At 59.6% G+C, this 16,850-nt stretch overlaps 1 protein-coding gene across 3 annotated transcripts; it reads left to right on the plus strand.

The window, feature by feature from the left end:
• The first annotated feature begins 5,934 nt into the window (after positions 1 to 5,934).
• Positions 5,935 to 16,442, plus strand: NKAIN4 (sodium/potassium transporting ATPase interacting 4). 3 transcript variants are annotated; one of them, XM_019753500.3, is made up of 7 exons: positions 5,935 to 6,112; positions 10,229 to 10,366; positions 11,251 to 11,331; positions 12,378 to 12,572; positions 13,786 to 13,846; positions 15,142 to 15,226; positions 16,278 to 16,419. In XM_019753500.3, the coding sequence occupies exons 1-7, from the start codon at positions 6,059 to 6,061 to the stop codon at positions 16,285 to 16,287; spliced, it is 624 nt and encodes a 207-aa protein (XP_019609059.3). In that variant the 5' UTR covers positions 5,935 to 6,058; the 3' UTR covers positions 16,288 to 16,419. The 3 variants fall into 3 exon arrangements, with proteins under 3 accessions (XP_019609059.3, XP_074173759.2, XP_019609060.3); XM_074317658.2 differs by lacking the exons at positions 15,142 to 15,226; positions 16,278 to 16,419 and adding an exon at positions 14,705 to 14,752; XM_019753501.3 differs by lacking the exon at positions 15,142 to 15,226 and having other exon boundaries at positions 5,936 to 6,112; positions 16,278 to 16,442.
• The last annotated feature ends 408 nt before the right edge of the window (positions 16,443 to 16,850 follow it).

Consider the following 16,850-nt stretch of genomic DNA (forward strand, 5'->3'; position numbering starts at 1 on the left):
AACACTTGCTTTTGTCAGTCTTTTTACTGCAGCCAGTCTAGTGGGTACCAAGTGGTATCTCATTGTAGTTTAATCTGCCTTCTCTCCATCACTGGTTGAGTGACGCCCTGAGTGCTTACCTTACCCTCAGCACTTCCAGCCTGCCCTGTGCCAAGCTGAGCATAAGCACCCTCCTGCGTCCGGGGCCACTCTATGGGAAGAGTCACCAGTTCCTGCAGTAAGAAGCCACTGGCACTCACAGAAATGGCAAGGGCTGAGATGGTGTGGACGAAGCACCAATAGGGTCTACACAGGCGGTAATATGAGACAACACAGATGTCAGTGTAGATTTCAGATCCTGTGGTTGTGCCTGTGTAGGCTCCATGGGTTCAGAGAATGAGAGGCGAGTGCTGGATCAGTTAGTTACAGTGGGCTTCCTGGAGGAGGCAGGCTGAGAAAGATAAGGTGTTGAAAAGGAGAAGAGGAAAAGTCAAGGCATTCCTGGAAAGGGCACATTTGGCACCAACTACACCAAACAAGCAGTGGAGGCTGGATTTCCAGTTTTCTGATCAGTTTTCTAAAAAGTCAACTTTCCACCCACGCCAGGCTATGGGAGGTCTGGGGCTACATTCACCTCCAGAGCCAAGACTAGAGGGGTGGCCCTTCCAAGGACATGGCGAGCCTACTGCTTCAGAGCCTGTGCGGCAGCCTCTGCCTCGCTCTGTGGTCTCAGGCTCAATCAGTGACCACGTGACAGAGAAGATGAGATGGTCACGCACAAGGGCAGAGTCTGGGCAATACAGCGGAGAGTGGAGGAGCAGGCAGACTGACAGCATTTTATTAGTCCATCCAAAACACGGAGATCATTTGTTTTACTCTCAGAACTGCCAGCAGTCCATTAATGTTCACTTATCATATGTAATGTGATCATCGTTGTGGTTTCCTCCCCGGGGATCCCCAAGTTCTCAATGTGATTAAAACAAGGGAATTGAAGGGCAGCAAAACGAAAGCCTCAGTGTCAATGGTTGCACAGAGCTGGAGGGCTCCTGGCATTAGCCAGGCCTCACAAGAGGAACAGGAACGAAGCCACTGCCAGCCAGGCATGAGAGCAGGTGGTCTGTGAAGTCGCTGTGGGGCCTGGGCAAAAGTGTTACTTTTTCCTGGACTCAGTTTCCGCATCTGTGAAAGGAGGTCTCCAATTCCCCTTTCAGGCCAGGGGCCCACATGTCCTGAGCACTTGCCAAAAGTCAGTCCCTGGGCTCGATAAGGACGACCTCCCTTAAGCCACACAGCAAACCTGCGTACTCTTTCTGAGATGAACCCACTGTTCAAGGGAAGAAACGGGGGCCCACGGCAATGAAGTAATTTGCCCAAGGTCAAAAAGCTAGTAAGTATGGAGTCAAGGTTTGCACCCAGCTTCTGCTCCGTCGTCAGAGCAGAAGGAGGGCAAGTGGAATTCGGGCCTGGTGGGGTGGCCCATCCTGCCCTCTGATCCGAAACCCAGCCCCAGTCTCAGAGGCAGAACCACGGTGGTTTGTTTCCAAACATGTGCAAGTAACAGAGAAATTGGTTGTGGGGCTGTGAGCGCTGGTTGTCAGTGGCCCCGTGGGGGCCCCACAGCCTGGTCAGCAGGTCTAGGGGGTCCACCAGCTCTGGCAGTGGTGGTAGAGCCTGAAGAAACAGTTGGGGCCACACAGGGCTGGACCTGCCAAGCTGATTTTCCCACATCAACATACAGACTGTGGCACTTTTTGCACCCTGCTCGAAGGAACTCTTCCCTTGTCAGCCTACTGGCTGCAGGTGCACGTTGTAATTTCTCTAACTGCGCCTTTGGTTGTCATCACTGTTACCATTCTTGCTACTATGTTGCCTCACCCCCATGGTTGTACAATGATCTCTCTGTGCTCATGTGTTTCATGGCGTAGGCCCCCAGAAGTGGAAGCTCTGGGCGAATTCTGGCAGATCCTCCAAAATTGTCCCCAAGGCCTTGGTACCAAAGCGCTGATGTGAGCGTGGCTCTTCTTACAACTTCTGCCAGGCCAGGCATCATCAAGCTGCTTGTCTTTGCCGTGCCAGCAGCACGTGTGAGTTTTCACTTTCTTAATGGTGGCGGGGCCAGGCACACGTGCAACTGGGCAGCGTCCATCCCCTCCTGATTCCTGTTTGTCCTCTGCCCATTTGTGTCTTCTGTTGATCACTTTCCACTGCCAGGTCCTTCCTGAAACAGCTTTGCCCCACATCTGGAAACCAGAGCATGGGCTTGGTTCGGGTCTGCCCAGCCGAGATGCCCATCTCCTGGCCCCTGGCCTGCTGAGTGCTCAGACACAGCCTCACGTAGAGAGGGCCTGCTGGCCCCTCTGCTGCTGCCTCTGACTGATGCACAGGGAGAATTGGGGACTGTGACAGAAGGAAATGACAAATGGGAGGATGCTGGGACGTGTGACCCTGCTCATTTGAGAGGCTGTGCGTCCTGCAGCAGCGCAAGTGTCCCTGGAAATCCCGACCTGTCGTTCTGTCCTAAAACACCCAGGGACTTGCAGCTGTTCTGGGTGACACTTGGTCACACAGGCTAAGGAGTCACAGCCAAGAATGTGTTGCGACTGGGCCAGCTTCTCAGATTGCCTGCCTGTTGGCTCAGATTTGGGACTATGGCAGTAAGGACCCCACCACCCCACCTCAGCCCCTCCTACGTCTATCTTAGTCGGGAATCTTTCCAGAGTCTAGTTGCTAGAGACATAAAACCCAACCCAAAATGGCTTTAAAAACAAAAGAAAGTGATTGACTCATGTGATGAAAAGTTCAGTGGTAAGTTGGCTTTCAGGTGAGGCTTGATCTAGCAGCGCAACAATATTGCCAAGGACGGTTTTCTCTGTCTCTTTGCTCTACAGCTCCACTTTCATCCTAAGGTCCAAAGATGCAGCTCCCAAGGCTGCAAACTCCCTGGTGTGCATCCAGCGGGAGAACGTGGCTTTGTACCAACACCCCAGCCAAAAGCCTGAGATTCACTAGCTTGGGTCGTGTATCCACCTCTAAGCCAATCACAGGCCAAGGAGTGGAATGTGCTGACCTGTGGCATCTGGGAGCTCCAGCCCTGGAGCCCTGGAGGCGGCTGGTTTCCGGAACTCTAGGGACCCCCAAACAGCAATGTGAGGTGTTGGGGAGCCGAGGGCAAGACACTGGAGAGCAGGCGGCCCACACATCTGCACTTTGAGGCCCATCTCCACACTCCATGGGGCCAGGTGAGCTTTCCGTGTGGGGAGCTGAGGTGGGTTCAGGGTGCAAGCCCTTTCATGTGGGAAGTGCGTCTGAACACTGTTATCAGTGGGGGTCTTTCCCTTCAGGACAGAGATGTTGGAGCCACCCCCCTTTGCTTTTCTGCCGTGAACTCGAACGGACCAAATTTTCTTTCAAAGGGAGAGCAGAGCCCATGCTGCCATCCACGGGCTGCCTCCCACCTGGTCCGGTGTGGGTCAGACTGTCCCCACTGTGTAGCTGTGGGGCTCGGGCCTCTATGTTCTGAGAGTGTTTGTTGATAGAAATTTCTCCAGTGTCACCTGGAGATTTTGTGCACATGGCAGTATGGTGCAGGGGCCCTGCAGGTGTTGCCTCCATGGTGGTGAGGCAATTCCCGTGCAGGGGTAGTGCCCAGGAATGGCGTGCAGACCCGCTTATCCTGTTGTTCCGGCCGCTCTGCTGGGTGGGTGGGGTGGGAGTGTAGGAGAGCACCCCAGAACCTCAGCCCATCCTCTTCAAGTGCAGTGTTGAATGGCAGCCCCAAAAAGATATGTTCTAATGCCTGGAACATGTGAATGGACCTAATTTGGAAGAAGGGTCTTTGCTGATGTGGCTGAGTTAAGGACCTTGACGTGACAGATCGGATTACCTAGGTGGGCTCTAAATGCCATCACAAGCATCTTTATGAGAGACACGCAGAGGACAGAGGCAGAGATTGCAGTGATGGGGCCGCAAGCCCGCGACACGAGGACCATGAGCGCGGGAAATCAAGGATGCCCTCCCCTAGGGCGTCCGGGGGGCATGGCCTGCCTACACCCTGATTTGGGACTTTCAGCTTCCAGACTGTGGCACAATAGAGTTCTGCTGTTTGGGCCCACCCAGTTTGTAGTACATTGTTATAGTTGCCACAGCAATTTAATACACCAGGTTCATTATGCAAGAAAAAAGAAAGAACACACAAAGTCCTGGTCAGAGGGAGCTCTGTCCTGCAGCTCTCTGAGTGAGGCTGCCCCTCCCAGGAAGAAATGGCCCCATGCTCATCCTTGCAGGGTCTGGCTTTCGCCCTGTAGAAGGCCCCCTAACTGTCCCAGCTCTGTCCCCAGACCCCAAGAGCAGGGCTTCCCCCTGATTTGCAGTCCCTGCTTAGTCTGTGGGTCCTGTTGGCATTCTGGCCTCATTCTGATGACTGAGGCAGCCTTGCCAAGTGTCAGACTCCTGTCAGTGTCCCCCTGCCCCTCGCTGGTTTGGGGGGGGTGCCTGGGGGACCCTGGAGATAGCCCACCTCTGTTCTCTGGTTAGGACTCACATTGTTGCAGTTTCCTGCTGCCTGTAATCCGCCTCTGGTGGTTTGTAAACTCCAGTGAGCAGGTTAGGGTTGAGGTTGCTGCAGGAAATGGATCTTAGCTGACTCCTTGGTGAAGGGGCCAGTGAGAGTGGCACCCAGAGGTCCAAGGATCGGATTCCAGCGGGTGTTCTGCATGTGCCCTTTCCTGGTGGTGCTATTGGGCCAGGTCACGGAGGAGCTGGGACCCTCTGGCCCTGGGCCGCTGGAGCCAAGAGCAACTGCCCAAGGCTGCAGGGCCACTGCTGGGCTGTCCCAGAAGGACTGCCTATGTTCCTCACCTGGTGGAGACCCTCCCCCCCACCCCACGTGTCCCTCTGCTTAGGACCCACACCTCTGAGGCCTGACCAGGACCATCTCCTGCCTCTCAGAACAAGGTTCCTCTCCTGAGGACAGGGTGACCATGGCTCTCCCTGGCCTGGAACCCCAGTGGCTTCCTATGGCAGATGAGATAAGTCCAACCCAGCCAGTACGCAAAGCCTCTGGACCCACCTTAGCCGCCTCCCTCTCACCTCTGCCTAGGGGGCTTTCCCCTAGTCCTCCCACTCCCACTGCTCAAGCTTGGCTGCCAGCAAACCCAGGTCTCTCCGGAATCCCTTCCCCTCAGGCCTGAAGCCACCCTGGCCTCGTCACAGTCAGAGCACACCTGGCCTTGGGGGGGGGGGGACCCACGTTCCCTGGGCGGGAGGGCTCCTGGTAGGCTAGCCTGTCCCTCTTCCTACCCCTGGGGGTCACTCCCAGGCTGAGTACCTCTGAGCTCTTGACAGCTGGGGCCCCACCAGGGAGGAGGTTGATGGGGAGGGGGTCACACCAGGGGACAGGAAAGACGCAAGAGGTGTTGTGGGGCAGGAGGTTCCCTGGGGGTGGGGAGCCGCTGGTTTTCGTTATCCTGGACTCGGGCAGGATGGCGTTGCGTCTGTCCTGGGGCCAGCGGGCAGCCCCTCTGCTCCGCGCCGCCAAAGACGCGCCATAGTCCCTTTAACAAAGGGTCCCGTGGCCCCTCCCCAGCTGGCGCGAAGTCCCCGGAGGCCGCGAGTAGGGGGGGGGAGGGAGAGGGAGAGGAGGAGGGGGAGAGAGAGGGAGGGAGGGAGAGAGAGAGAGACGAGGCACAGCTGTTATTCCAAGGGGGCGGAGCTGGACCGGGGACCGGGGGCGGTGGGCAGGGGCCGAACAGGGAAAAGGCCAGGGGCCGAGGGCCAGGAGTAGCGGAGCTGAGGGGTGAGACCCGGCCCGCGGCGGTCACGAGTCCGCGAGGTGGGGTCTGGGGCCTCCGCGGGGTGTGGCGAGGTTCTGCCGAGGTCCAGAGATCGCGGGCCGCGTCCGGGGCCAGGAGCCGGGCGGAGGGTGGGGGGTGGGGGCCATCGGGACTGGGGCGGGGCCGGGGCTTGGGCCAGGGGCCGGGGGCCGAGGGCCGGGGGCGGGGCCGGGGGCGGCAGGATTGCGGGCCTGGACTCTGGGCTCCCCGCGCGGGTGGCTCCGGGTCCAGACAGCAGAGGCGGCGCCATGGGCTGCTGTTCCGGCCGCTGCACGCTCATCGTCCTCTGCACTTTCCAGCTGGTGAGTGGCGGCCTCTCCTCGGACCGCGCAGTTCCAGCGCGCTAGGGGATCCGGGCACTGTCCCTGCCCCAAGCCCAGCCCGCTGGGTCCGCGCCAGCCTGGGGGAGCTCCGCGTAGGGGATGGCTGGGACCCGCGGGCTCCTACGGCCGAAGTTCGCCGCCGCTCCGGTGGGGGCGTGGGAAGCCAGTGCCCTAGGCGCGACCCCTCCGGCCCCGACTGCCAGCCCTGCGCATCCTGCTGTGTGTGCACGCGCTGGGGTGGCCGCAGTGTTCCTAGCAGCAGGGACAGGTGCCGGGGAGAGGCTGGAAGTGGCCCGCGCGGAACAAAAGCCTTCGGGCAGGGCGCCTGGATGCTGCTCTCGCTCGCGCCTTGCATGGGGACTCAACAAGTCCCGTGGGCGCCGCGCGGTCAGCGAGGAGCGCCGCTGCGCGAGCGGTCCGCGCGTGTCAGGAAAGGCGTATGTGTCTCCCAGTGCGCACGCAAGTAGCGCGTGCGAGTGTTCCCTTTCCCAAGCTAGCGCCCGGCCCGAGTGAGCAGCGGAGTTCCCTTTCTGAGGCCTGACAGCCCATAGAGTGGGGGGTGCTTGGGAGATGGGGAGTGTGAATGTGTGTGTGAGCGTGTGTTGGAAGGGGGGTGTAAGCCTGGCCCTGCCCTCCCCTGGCGTCCCCCAAGCTGGAGGAGGGTTCCCCCCAGAGAGATGGAGAGAGGAAAGGGGCATTGGAGCCAGTGACCAGGCCTGCATTTGAGTGTCTTTTGTGTCTGGGATTAGCTGGGCCGCTGGACACAGAGCTTTGTGGAGAACTTGGCCATCCCTTAGCCAAGTTTCCACTTTGCTCTTGGAGCTCCAGGCTGCTAGGTCATACCCATTCCCAGAGCCCGCTGCCCTGGGGGAGGGGCTAATACAGGACTGGGCCCCTGGGTCTCTGGTCTTCAAAAGGAAGTGCCGCTTTGTTGAGGCCTCACTGCCTTTGCTCTGGCTCAGTCGGGCTGGGCGGGAGTCCAGGAGGACAGAGGGGCTGCCTCAGAGAAGCTGTGAGCAGAAAGTCCTCTTGCACTCACGCAGGGCTTGCTGTCCTGTCCTTTGCCTGGGGGCAGGGCTTGCCAGCAGGGCTGGCAGGCGGCTGAGATACACTGCCCAGTGTGTCCCCCCTGGAGGAAGCTGCCAGAGATTCCCTGTGGGACAGGCTCTGCTGTGGAAGCCTGAGGGGTGGGGTGACGGGCAGCATGGAGGGAGGGGGTGGTCTCCAGGGTTTGTGCGATGAGGCTGGGAGAGGACCTCCCTACAAAAGGCTATGAGGCCCAACAACTAACTGTTCCATGGGCAGTAAGGACTATTGCAAACCTTGTCTTTAGGTGGGAGGTTCCCTCAGGGGCAGGAGCCCCCTTAGGAGGTGGTGTCGGACATCAGGAAGCAGCGTTTTGGGGGTGCTGTGACTGTGGTTTGGTTTCCATGTGTTGAGTTTGGTGTGTGGGAGACACTTGGGGTGGACGAGTGGGCTGGGATTCCAGGCAGGAGAAGTGGATGTACTGGGTGAGGGGTGTGGCCTCTGGGCTCAGAGGGGTCAGGTCTGGTAATGTTGCCTGTTTAACCTCTGAAGTGGACAGTGGACAGAGGACAGACAGGCGGCCCCCCACACGCCCCTGGAAATCTGGCTGCAGCTAAGGGGGAGGGGTTATCTTGGCTTAGGGCTGCAGGGTTCCCTGGGCCAGGGGCTTCTGGCAGACTCTTAGACTCAGCCAGGCGAGCCCAAGGGCCTGGCCAGAACTGTGTCCCCACAAGGCCAGCAGGGAGCTGTGAAAAGCCTTTTGTCCTGGCCGTCCCCTGTCCCTTGTCCCCTGTCCCTCCTTTGCCGGGTGGAGGGGATGGCAGAGTAAGACAAGGTCTGACATCACCCACCACTCTGGTCACTGTGTGGGGGGCGGGGTCCTAGGGGGAAGCCGAGAGGGCATCCTGTGGCTTTTCTTTTCTCTTCTAACAAGCGTGAGAGTTTCCTCGTTACCCAGCTGCGGGACAAAGGCCAGAGCATGTCTTCTCAGAGCCGTCTCTGAAGAGCAGTGTGAACGTTGCCTGCTCTGAGCCTGCCGAGCATGGAGGCGCTTTCCCTGGCTGTGCCCTACCATGGTGACAGGAGGGGGCGAGGACTTAGTAAAGGGTTTGGGTAGTGGGCGGTGCTCATCTCCCCGCCTGGAGAATGGCCACAGCCCGAGCCTTCCGTATCTTGGCTCAGAAATGGAAAAGACAGAAAGACGCCCCCACACAGACTGCCGGTGCTGGCCACCCTGCCCAGGCTGCAGGCCCTCCCTTCCAGGAGCAGCCCCTGGAGACCACCCCTCAGATTTAGCCATTAACAAGGGCCACAAGACGCTCATCCCGTCCAGGCCATGAGCCCACTCTGCTGGGTGCACTGGGCTCTAGGGGTAAAATCAGGCAGAATTCAAACAGCCAGGAGTGTCTGAGATTCCCCACGGCCTCTTGGCTGGCCCTGGTTGTCCTGGGAAACGGTGGGCCTCGCTCCAGCCTCTCAGGAGAGAGCAAGGCCACCACCTCCTAGCTGCAGTCACAGTTTCAAGCGGACTTGTCTAGAGGAACCCATGGCAGGCCTGCGGGCAGGACGAGCTGTGACATGAGGGAAAGTGGCTCAGAGCCTGGGGGGCTCACCCGTGGGCAGTTTCTCCATGCCATGCATGCAGGCCTGCTCCCGCTCCCCATGCCCAGCTGTCTCCTAGGGCTGACCCCAATCCCTGAAGGACATTGTTGGAACGTCCCCCTGTACAAGACCTCCTGGAAATAGCCGCCACCCCCTTGTGGCCATCTACAATGACCTTGACAATGCCCAGGACAGACCCATAGCAGCTGTTTCTGGGGGCTGGTCGGGGTCCCACGAGGGCTCCAGGACACAGGTCGAGAGCAAGCAGAGTGGTGCTGAGGTGGGGAAGGGCCGAGTGCTCTGGCTGAGGTCAGGGCATCTGTGACCAGCAGGCCCAGGGATCCCAGGGAAATCCACGAAGGCTCACCCTGCTGGACTTTGTCCCCAGTCACAGTGCTGGGGGGTCCTGTGGGAGGTGGAGGCTGCTCCTGGGTGCCCCATCCTGCCTCCACCCTGTGTCCCAGCTCTGCCCACTCTTGGTTTCAGCTGTCCAATCTCAGGGAGGGGTGTGTGATGACCAGCTGTGAGAAGACTCTCATTTCTCCCTATAACGCCTGGTGGCTGCTTGGAGGGGCCCTTCCCTCCCCCACCTTACAGAGCCCTCCCCCAGTCCCAGAGCTCAGCAGGTGACTCACTGCCCACCCACCAGAGGTCACTCTGGCTCAGGCAGGCCTCTAGCTCTCCCAGCGCCGACAGAGCACTGGGTACACCGTGGGCCCTCAGTGAAACCGTGGAGTGCAGCCACGGGCCCCCCGGGAGCCATGCTGCCCGGAGGCTATCCTCCCTCCACAGCTCTTTCCAGGACGTGACAGGTCCCTTCCAGCCCTCGCTGGATGCAGAGGATTCCACTGTATTTTTTCCCTGTGTTTCCTCTACACCAGCACGTGTGATGGGCCTGGCCCACAAACACGATGAATGAATGAATAAGTGAATGAATGCTGTCTGGAGTCATGACAGCTCAGAACCAATCGGTTTCCCTACATATAAAACATCAAGTTCCTTAGGCATCTGATTCCTCCAATTGGTCTTCTGTCGGCCGTTCCTACGGGGTCGGCATCTACAGAGCTGGACAGTTGAGAATGGCCTCAAAGTGCAGGGGCAGCCTTGCCTGCCCCCCCACCCCCACGCGTTGTTCCCAAAGCACAAAAGAGAGCCCAGCTAACCGAAGCTGTGCTGTGTGCTCTTCCTGTCCGGTGTTTGTTGTGTGGCCCTCCACCCCCTGTACTTCCAGCAGCCCCCGCCCCACCTCAGTTCTCTTTCTTCAGATGAAGGAGGAGCTGGGGGAGAGGGTTTCTCTAAGAGGAGCTTTCAAAGCAGAAGGAACGCCCAGCAGAGAGCTGTCGGGGCCGTGGACTTGTCTGGGGATTTCTGCTGGAAGAGCCAGGACCGCAGCAGGCCCTCAAGGGGGTGCTGAGGCAGGAGGGCCTTCGTGGCTCTGCTGCCCCTCACATGCTGCCCCTGCCCTAGGTCACTGCCCTGGAGCGCCAGGTGTTCGACTTCCTGGGCTACCAGTGGGCGCCCATCTTGGCCACGTTCACCCACATCGTCATGGTCATCCTGGGGCTCTTTGGCACCATCCAGTACCGGCCTCGTTACATCGTGCTGGTGAGTCCTCTGTGCTGGGCCCTTTGCTGTGGGCAATTGGGCTGGCTGGCCAGCATGGGGCCCTCCAGTAGCATATTGCCCTAGAAACCACCAGAACACCCAGAAAGGCCAGGATTTTAGCCGCACACCATCTTCCCAGACCACCAGGCTCAAACCTTTCTACAACCCAGACGTCTAGAATTCTGACCTGGAAACTGAGGCACAGAGCAGGTGCCCAAGCCCAGGGCAGGACTGGACCCTGGAGTACCCCATCCCGGGCCCCTGCATGCTGCCATCCTACCCCTGCAGAAGCTTGAATGACGTCCAGCAAGTTCTGCTCTGGTCAGTGCAGCAGAGGAAGATAATTGGTCCTGACTGGGGTTTGTAGCAAACTTCTCCCATAGTGGGCATTTCAGGCCTACGGGCCACAATTGCCGCCGTGGCACAGATACAGCCCTAAGCAGTAGAGGACAAGCGGGCGTGCTGTGCCCAGGAAGCCTGCAACAGCCGGCACCCCGCAGCCTCCCACTCCCGCCTGGTAGCTCTCTAGGGTGCTCTTTTAGGGAGATTTCGGGGAGTCAGGCCACTCTGCAGTCAGACCACGCATGCCCTTGCTTCTCATTCGTCCACCGTGGATGAGCCATAGGCATCTCTGGACCAGGACAAGGAGCAAGGAAAGGATCCCCCACAGTTGGCTGTTTCTGGTGGCCCCATCCCCTGGGCACCCCTCCGAAGCAGGAAGCAGAAGCCCTATCACACTCTTGGCGTAGCGGAAAGGTTCCACAGCTAAGACCTGGAGTGGCTCCGCCTGCCCCTACGGGCGCTCAGTGGGGTCTCCTCCGAGGGCTGAAGCAGGGTGCCCCCCAGAGCAAGTTCCCCGGCTGTGCCCGCCTTTGTCTCCCCAGTATGCTGTGTGGGCGGCCGTCTGGGTCACATGGAACACCTTCATCATCTGCTTCTACCTGGAAGTGGGGGGCCTCTCGAAGGTGAGTGAAGTGGAGGGAGACGAACGCAAATGGAGGGGGCGTGGCCACTGTGGGCACTGCAGGCATCTGTCACCTGTCCCCTACACACACAGAAGCGGGGCTGGGTCTGCTCGTGGCTCTGTCCCTGGCGCCCAGCACAATCCTGACCCACAGCAGTGACTCAGTGAAGGTCTGGGGAATGACCAGTGATGTGATGGATGGATGAGGGGCTGTGGCACCAGGGAAGGCTTCCTGGAGGAGGGGGCCTCAGAACCTGGGCAGCACCTGGAAAGAGAGTAAGGGCTGGGGGCCAGGGAGCAGAAAGACCAGCCGTAGAAGAGGTGTGCAGGCAGGAATACCACCTTGGGGGGCCAGGCCAGGCAGAGCAATGCTACCCTCCTGCCCTCTGGGCTACTTACTCTTTCAAACGCTGATGAAGTCCACTGGTCCCTCCTGCAGTAGGGGCGGGATAAGGTATGAGGGGGTGGAGGGACCACATCCAAGCCCTGTTTCACCAGGAGTGTCCTTGGTGAACAAATCCTGCCTGAGCGGCTATTGGGGGCACTTTGCACATAGCATTTTTTTTCATCCTTGTGTGAAGCTCAGAGGTAGGTTTTCAAAGAGCCAGGAGTGGGGCTGTGGTTTGGCTCCAGATGCCAGGCATGGTAGTCAGCAGAGCTGACTGGCCCCTAATTCATGGGGCCGCACCTGGGCCAGACACATGTAACACACACAAAATGGGAGCATTGGCCTGGAACACGAAGGAGGAACTCAGGCCAACTGAGAACGCACTGTTGGGGGTCTGTCCTGCGCAGGGAGGCCTTCCCAGAGGAGGGGGTGTGAGCTGAGGGCAGAGGGCAAGCAGACCCAGGCCTGGCTATCTGGGGAGCAGCTAGAAGAGCTTTGGTGCCCCTGCCCCTCATGGCTGGAGCCCAAGGGGTCCCCAGACAGGAGAGGCAGGAGAGCAGGACACCCCTCACCTTTCTCAGGGAGCCCTCGCTGGGCTGTGGTAAGTGGGGGCTGGTGGTGTCCCTAGTGCTAACCTGGATCCACCCCCTTTCCCCCAGGACAGCGAGCTCCTGACCTTCAACCTCTCCCGGCACCGCTCCTGGTGGCGTGAGCATGGCCCCGGCTGTCAACGAGAGGAGCCAGTGGCCGGCTTCCAGCCCTCCGGTGGCCAGGCCCTGGTGCCGGGCGTCAGCTGCGTTCTGGAGCACAGCTACGTGGAAGCCCTGCACAGCGCCCTGCAGATCCTGGTGGCGGTGAGCGTCGGGGAGGGGCGTGAAGTGCCAGGGGAGGGGATTCACCCAGATGGCCGTGCCATCCTCCGCCAGGGCAGGGCGTCCTTCCTCACCCGTCCCTGCCTGACAGGTTAAGGACTCACACCGCCAATCCCTGCCTGTGTGTCCTGAGCCTTCAGAGCCTCAGTGTCCTGCACTGTAAAATGGGCTCAGGTCCCACTGTGACCCCAAGGGCAGCATGAGGCTGAAACAAGGACAGAACCTGATTGTTCTCATGATGTTGTGGGGTCGGGGATACTGGGGCTCCTGCAGTCTGCCCCCTCCCAGCCCTGGAGGCAGTGTGTGCAGGGGAGGAACCCCAAGAGCTCCCCCCGGCCGAGCACCCAGTGCTGGGAGAGTGGGCACTGCAGGCCCTGCAGGCGTCTGGAGAGCTGCATGGCGCTGCAGCAGGACCTGGGAGGATAGACAGGAGGGGCTGCGGGAAGGCAGAGGTGTGGTGAGTGGGGCGCCTTTCCCTAGCACACTCTCCCTAGGAAGAGCAGGGCTGCAGGAGGCCTTTTCAGCACCACGGCCAGCTCCCGGGCCCCAGGCCCCTTCAGCGGCAGGGGGCGCCCTGCCCTCCAGGCCCACGCAGTTTGGGAAGGCTTCTCAAGTTTGTGCTTCAGTAGCGAGGAGACAGTCCTGCCCCTCAGAAGGAGGGGGACCATGAAGAATAGGAGGCACAAACCCGAGCTGTCCAGCATGTCTGGCAGCCCTGGTTGAGTCAGGGCTGGTCCCCCTCATTCTCATCAAAGAGAAGGCAGCTCCCTGATGGTGCTAGATGCCATGCTCGGGAGTAACTGATCGCATGGTTAGTGTCGCACACGTCACGTAAGTGTAAAGGGGTCAGGCCGTGGGCAGTGCAAGGCCTGCCGCATCTCAGCCGGAGCCCTTTCTTCCTGGAGGCCTGGTGCCCGGAGGTCCTGAGGGGTTAATGCAGGCCTGCCCTCTTTCCCCTGAAGTCTGAGCGTCTCCAGTGAGGGGCCTCTGCCCTCAGGGCTTGGTCATCTTCCTGGCTCACTTGTCCAGTGGTCAGCACTCACACCCTGGAGGCCCTCACCCATGCGTCGCCCCCTCACCTGCAGGGGCCTTGGCAGCCCCACTGGGGAAGTTAGACACTTGTTGGGCCATGTCTCGTGATGACGCTCCTCCAGCTCACCTGGTGTGCTGACCCTGGCCTCTCGGTGTCTTTCAGTTGGTGGCCTTCGTCTATGCCTGCTACGTGGTCAGTGTTTTCACTGAGGAAGAAGACAGTTGTAAGTGTGTGGCTGGCAGGCTCCCTCCGAAGCCCATTAGAGACCCAGCCCTGCCCTGCCAGGCAGTGGGGGAGGGAGAGGGGAGCAGAGGGCCAGCCTCGGGGTGGTGTCTCCGAGTTCTCCTGCCCTGCTGTGGGCAGCCTGAGACCCCTCCCCTTAGATGGATCCCCATGCCCACAGGCATCCTGGCCTGAGCAGAGAGGGGGATGGTCCAGCCACCTGAAAAGGGTTAAGGAGGAGTCCCAGGCTGTGGGCATCAGGGGTCAACTCACCCCAAGACCTGCAGGTTTACAGGCTCGCATACTGCAGGGCTGGCTCCCACAGCCCCCACAGCTGCTGCAGGTGGCAGGCTGAGCCCTCAGACCTACGGGGAACGGGCCACTCTGCCTCCTCGCAGCTGAGAACTGGGCCCTGCTGGCTGGGCGTCCCCCCAGGCCCTCAGTACTGGCCTGGACCCATCTGAGCAGCATTTTCACTTGCCCTCCACTGTGAGCCCCTTTCAACTTCCTCTGATATGCAGCATCAACTCAGCCACCCTTGCAGGCCTCAAGGGAGGACCCTGCAGACAAAGACAAAGCCAGGGTGGCAGGGGCTGGGCACACCTACGGGCAGACCCTCCCCTTGGGTCTGAATCGAAGCAGAATTCAGAGCCTCTGTCCCAGGGGTCAGGTGGCTCTGGGGTGGGCAGTCCATTTGTTCAAGTGGCATCCTGTGGCTAAGAGACCAGGCTCGTTCCCAGACCAGCCCCCAGCTCCCCTCAGCCCTCGGCCTGCGTGGCCACCCGACCATCTCTCAGAACGCAGCTGTCAGGGAGGAAACAAAAGGGCTTCATGTGTTGGTCACATTAAAACATTCTAGGACGGGAGCCAGCCTGGGGGTTCAGAAACGCATTCGTTTTGCCCAGAAAGCCCCTGCCACCTACTAGCTGTGCAGACTGCTCCAAGGGGCGGGTGAGTGATGTGTGTGAACATGAGGGGGGCGTGACTGGGAGAGCCTGCAGGGCATGGTGCAGCCCGCCAACCCCCAGGCTCAGAGGATCCGAGCTCCCCAGGCCGCAGCCCCTGGCTGAGCGTGCCAGCGTCCATTGAAACATTTCAGCCTGGAAGTCACTTGCATTATGCACCATCCAGAGAGCTGTCTCCAGGTCTGAGCCAGCCTGGGGTGGTGTCACCCTCCCCGGGCCCCCCTCCACTTGATCCTGCCCCTGCCATCACTGCATGAGTGTCTGTGTTCTCCATCTGCCATCTTTTCCATTGTTTGGGTTTTGTTTTATTTGGGTCTTGATTTTTTTTCAGTTGATTTCATTGGTGGATTTGATCCATTTCCTCTCTACCATGTCACTGAAAAGCCTTCCAGCCTCTTGTTCAAGCAGGCGTACTTGTAAGTATGGGAAGCAGAGCCTGCCCCCAGCTGGGCCAGGCCAGTCAGGTCAGCACAGCCACGAGGCTTCTCTCCTTAGGCAGCCTCACCGGGCATCTGCCTGTCTGTCCATCCATCCATCGTCCATCTGTCCCCCACTTTTCTGAGATCTGTTCCATGCATCTCTGGGCTGGGGACAGGGGTGCAGAGGTTCCAGGGCTTGGCCCCCACACCCTGGAGCTCGGAGCCCAGCAGAGACTATGGGAGTTGGATCTAAGCCGGTTTTGTACGAGGAGGCTGGGGGGGCATGCCACCTCCCAGACAGGCAACGTCTCACTGTGGCATGAAGTTTGGGTGTTGTTTTCCTACCTCTAGAGAAAGAGACTTCTCCTCTTGTGAAGAGCAGTGTCCACGCCCTGCATACCCCAGGCTGGGGGGAAGGGTGCCTAGGCCTCTGCCACCAGCCCTGCTCCATGTGTGAGCCTGAAATTTGGGGTCAGAATTTGTGGCTGGTGGTCATCTCAGTAGAGCTGTACTTCCGTTGTCCTAGCCGTGCCTTAGAGATAAGCCTGCCCTTTAGGACCTCACCTGCTGTCATCTCCTAGGGACCCTGCCCCTCTGGGCAGCCCCCCAGCCTTTCTACCCTGTAAGTAAAGGCCCACCATCACCAGAGGTAGCGGGCATCCAGCATCTCTAACAGGGAGAGGCCTCACCCACCCAGGCTCGCGAACCAGGGCAGGGTACATAGGGGCACATAGCACTCTGAAAGAGTACACTGGGCTGGACAGGACTCAGGATTTCCCTCCAACCGTGGAGCCCCCCACCCCCGCTCAAATCCCACCGAGAGGTCTGAGGACAAGGCCTGCCCTGCCCAGGTGGAAACCCCAGCCCCTCACCCCTGACCCCTTTGCCAAAGCCCCCCCCCTTGGATTTTGTCCCATTTGCATTTCGATCTCTCCAGGGGAAGAGGGCATAGCACCCCTGATGATTGCAGCCTGCCTGAACCTTCTTTCTGCCCAGATCAGCTCCTCAGGGGCTCTGTAACCCCTGCACACCCCCTTTGCCCCTGCAGGCCTGCGTAAGTGAGGAAGCACCAGTCCTGCTCCTGCCTCCAGCCTCTGACCCGTGTGGATGGCGAGGGGATTCCAGGCAGTGGGACTCACGGGCCTCCCTGCTCCCGGGGCCTGGCCAGCAGCCAGAGCACCTGCACAAGGTCAAGCAAGTGGACACCGGCTGGAGTAGCCAGCCAGCACCAGGCCCAGACGGCGGCAACTTCAAAGGAGTTTGTAATTGCATTTTTCTAAAAAAAAAAAAAAAAAACAGAAAGAAAGAAAGAAAGAAAAAAAAGACCAAGGAAAACCTCATCTCCTGTGTGCAGCAGCTCTGGGACCACGCTCGGTCCACAGCAGGCCTGGGACTGTTGTCCAAGGAGCCCCTTCCTTGGGTGCCGGTCCTGGGCTGCACACACTGCTGAGGGGAGGGGCTGGCCACAGGGTCACAGGGACCCGAGACAGGCAAGTGACCCCACCTTGAAGGTCAATGTGCCCCCCATGAGAGGGTTCCTGATTAAACACTGCTCACACTGCTGAGTTCTCACCAGGCACAGCCCCCCACCCCACCCCACCCCAGGTGCTTCGGCTGATAG

This window comes from Rhinolophus sinicus, chromosome 13 (genome assembly GCF_057876585.1).
Source record: "Rhinolophus sinicus isolate RSI-liver-muscle chromosome 13, RSI-T2T, whole genome shotgun sequence".
Taxonomy (NCBI): Eukaryota; Metazoa; Chordata; class Mammalia; order Chiroptera; family Rhinolophidae; genus Rhinolophus; species Rhinolophus sinicus.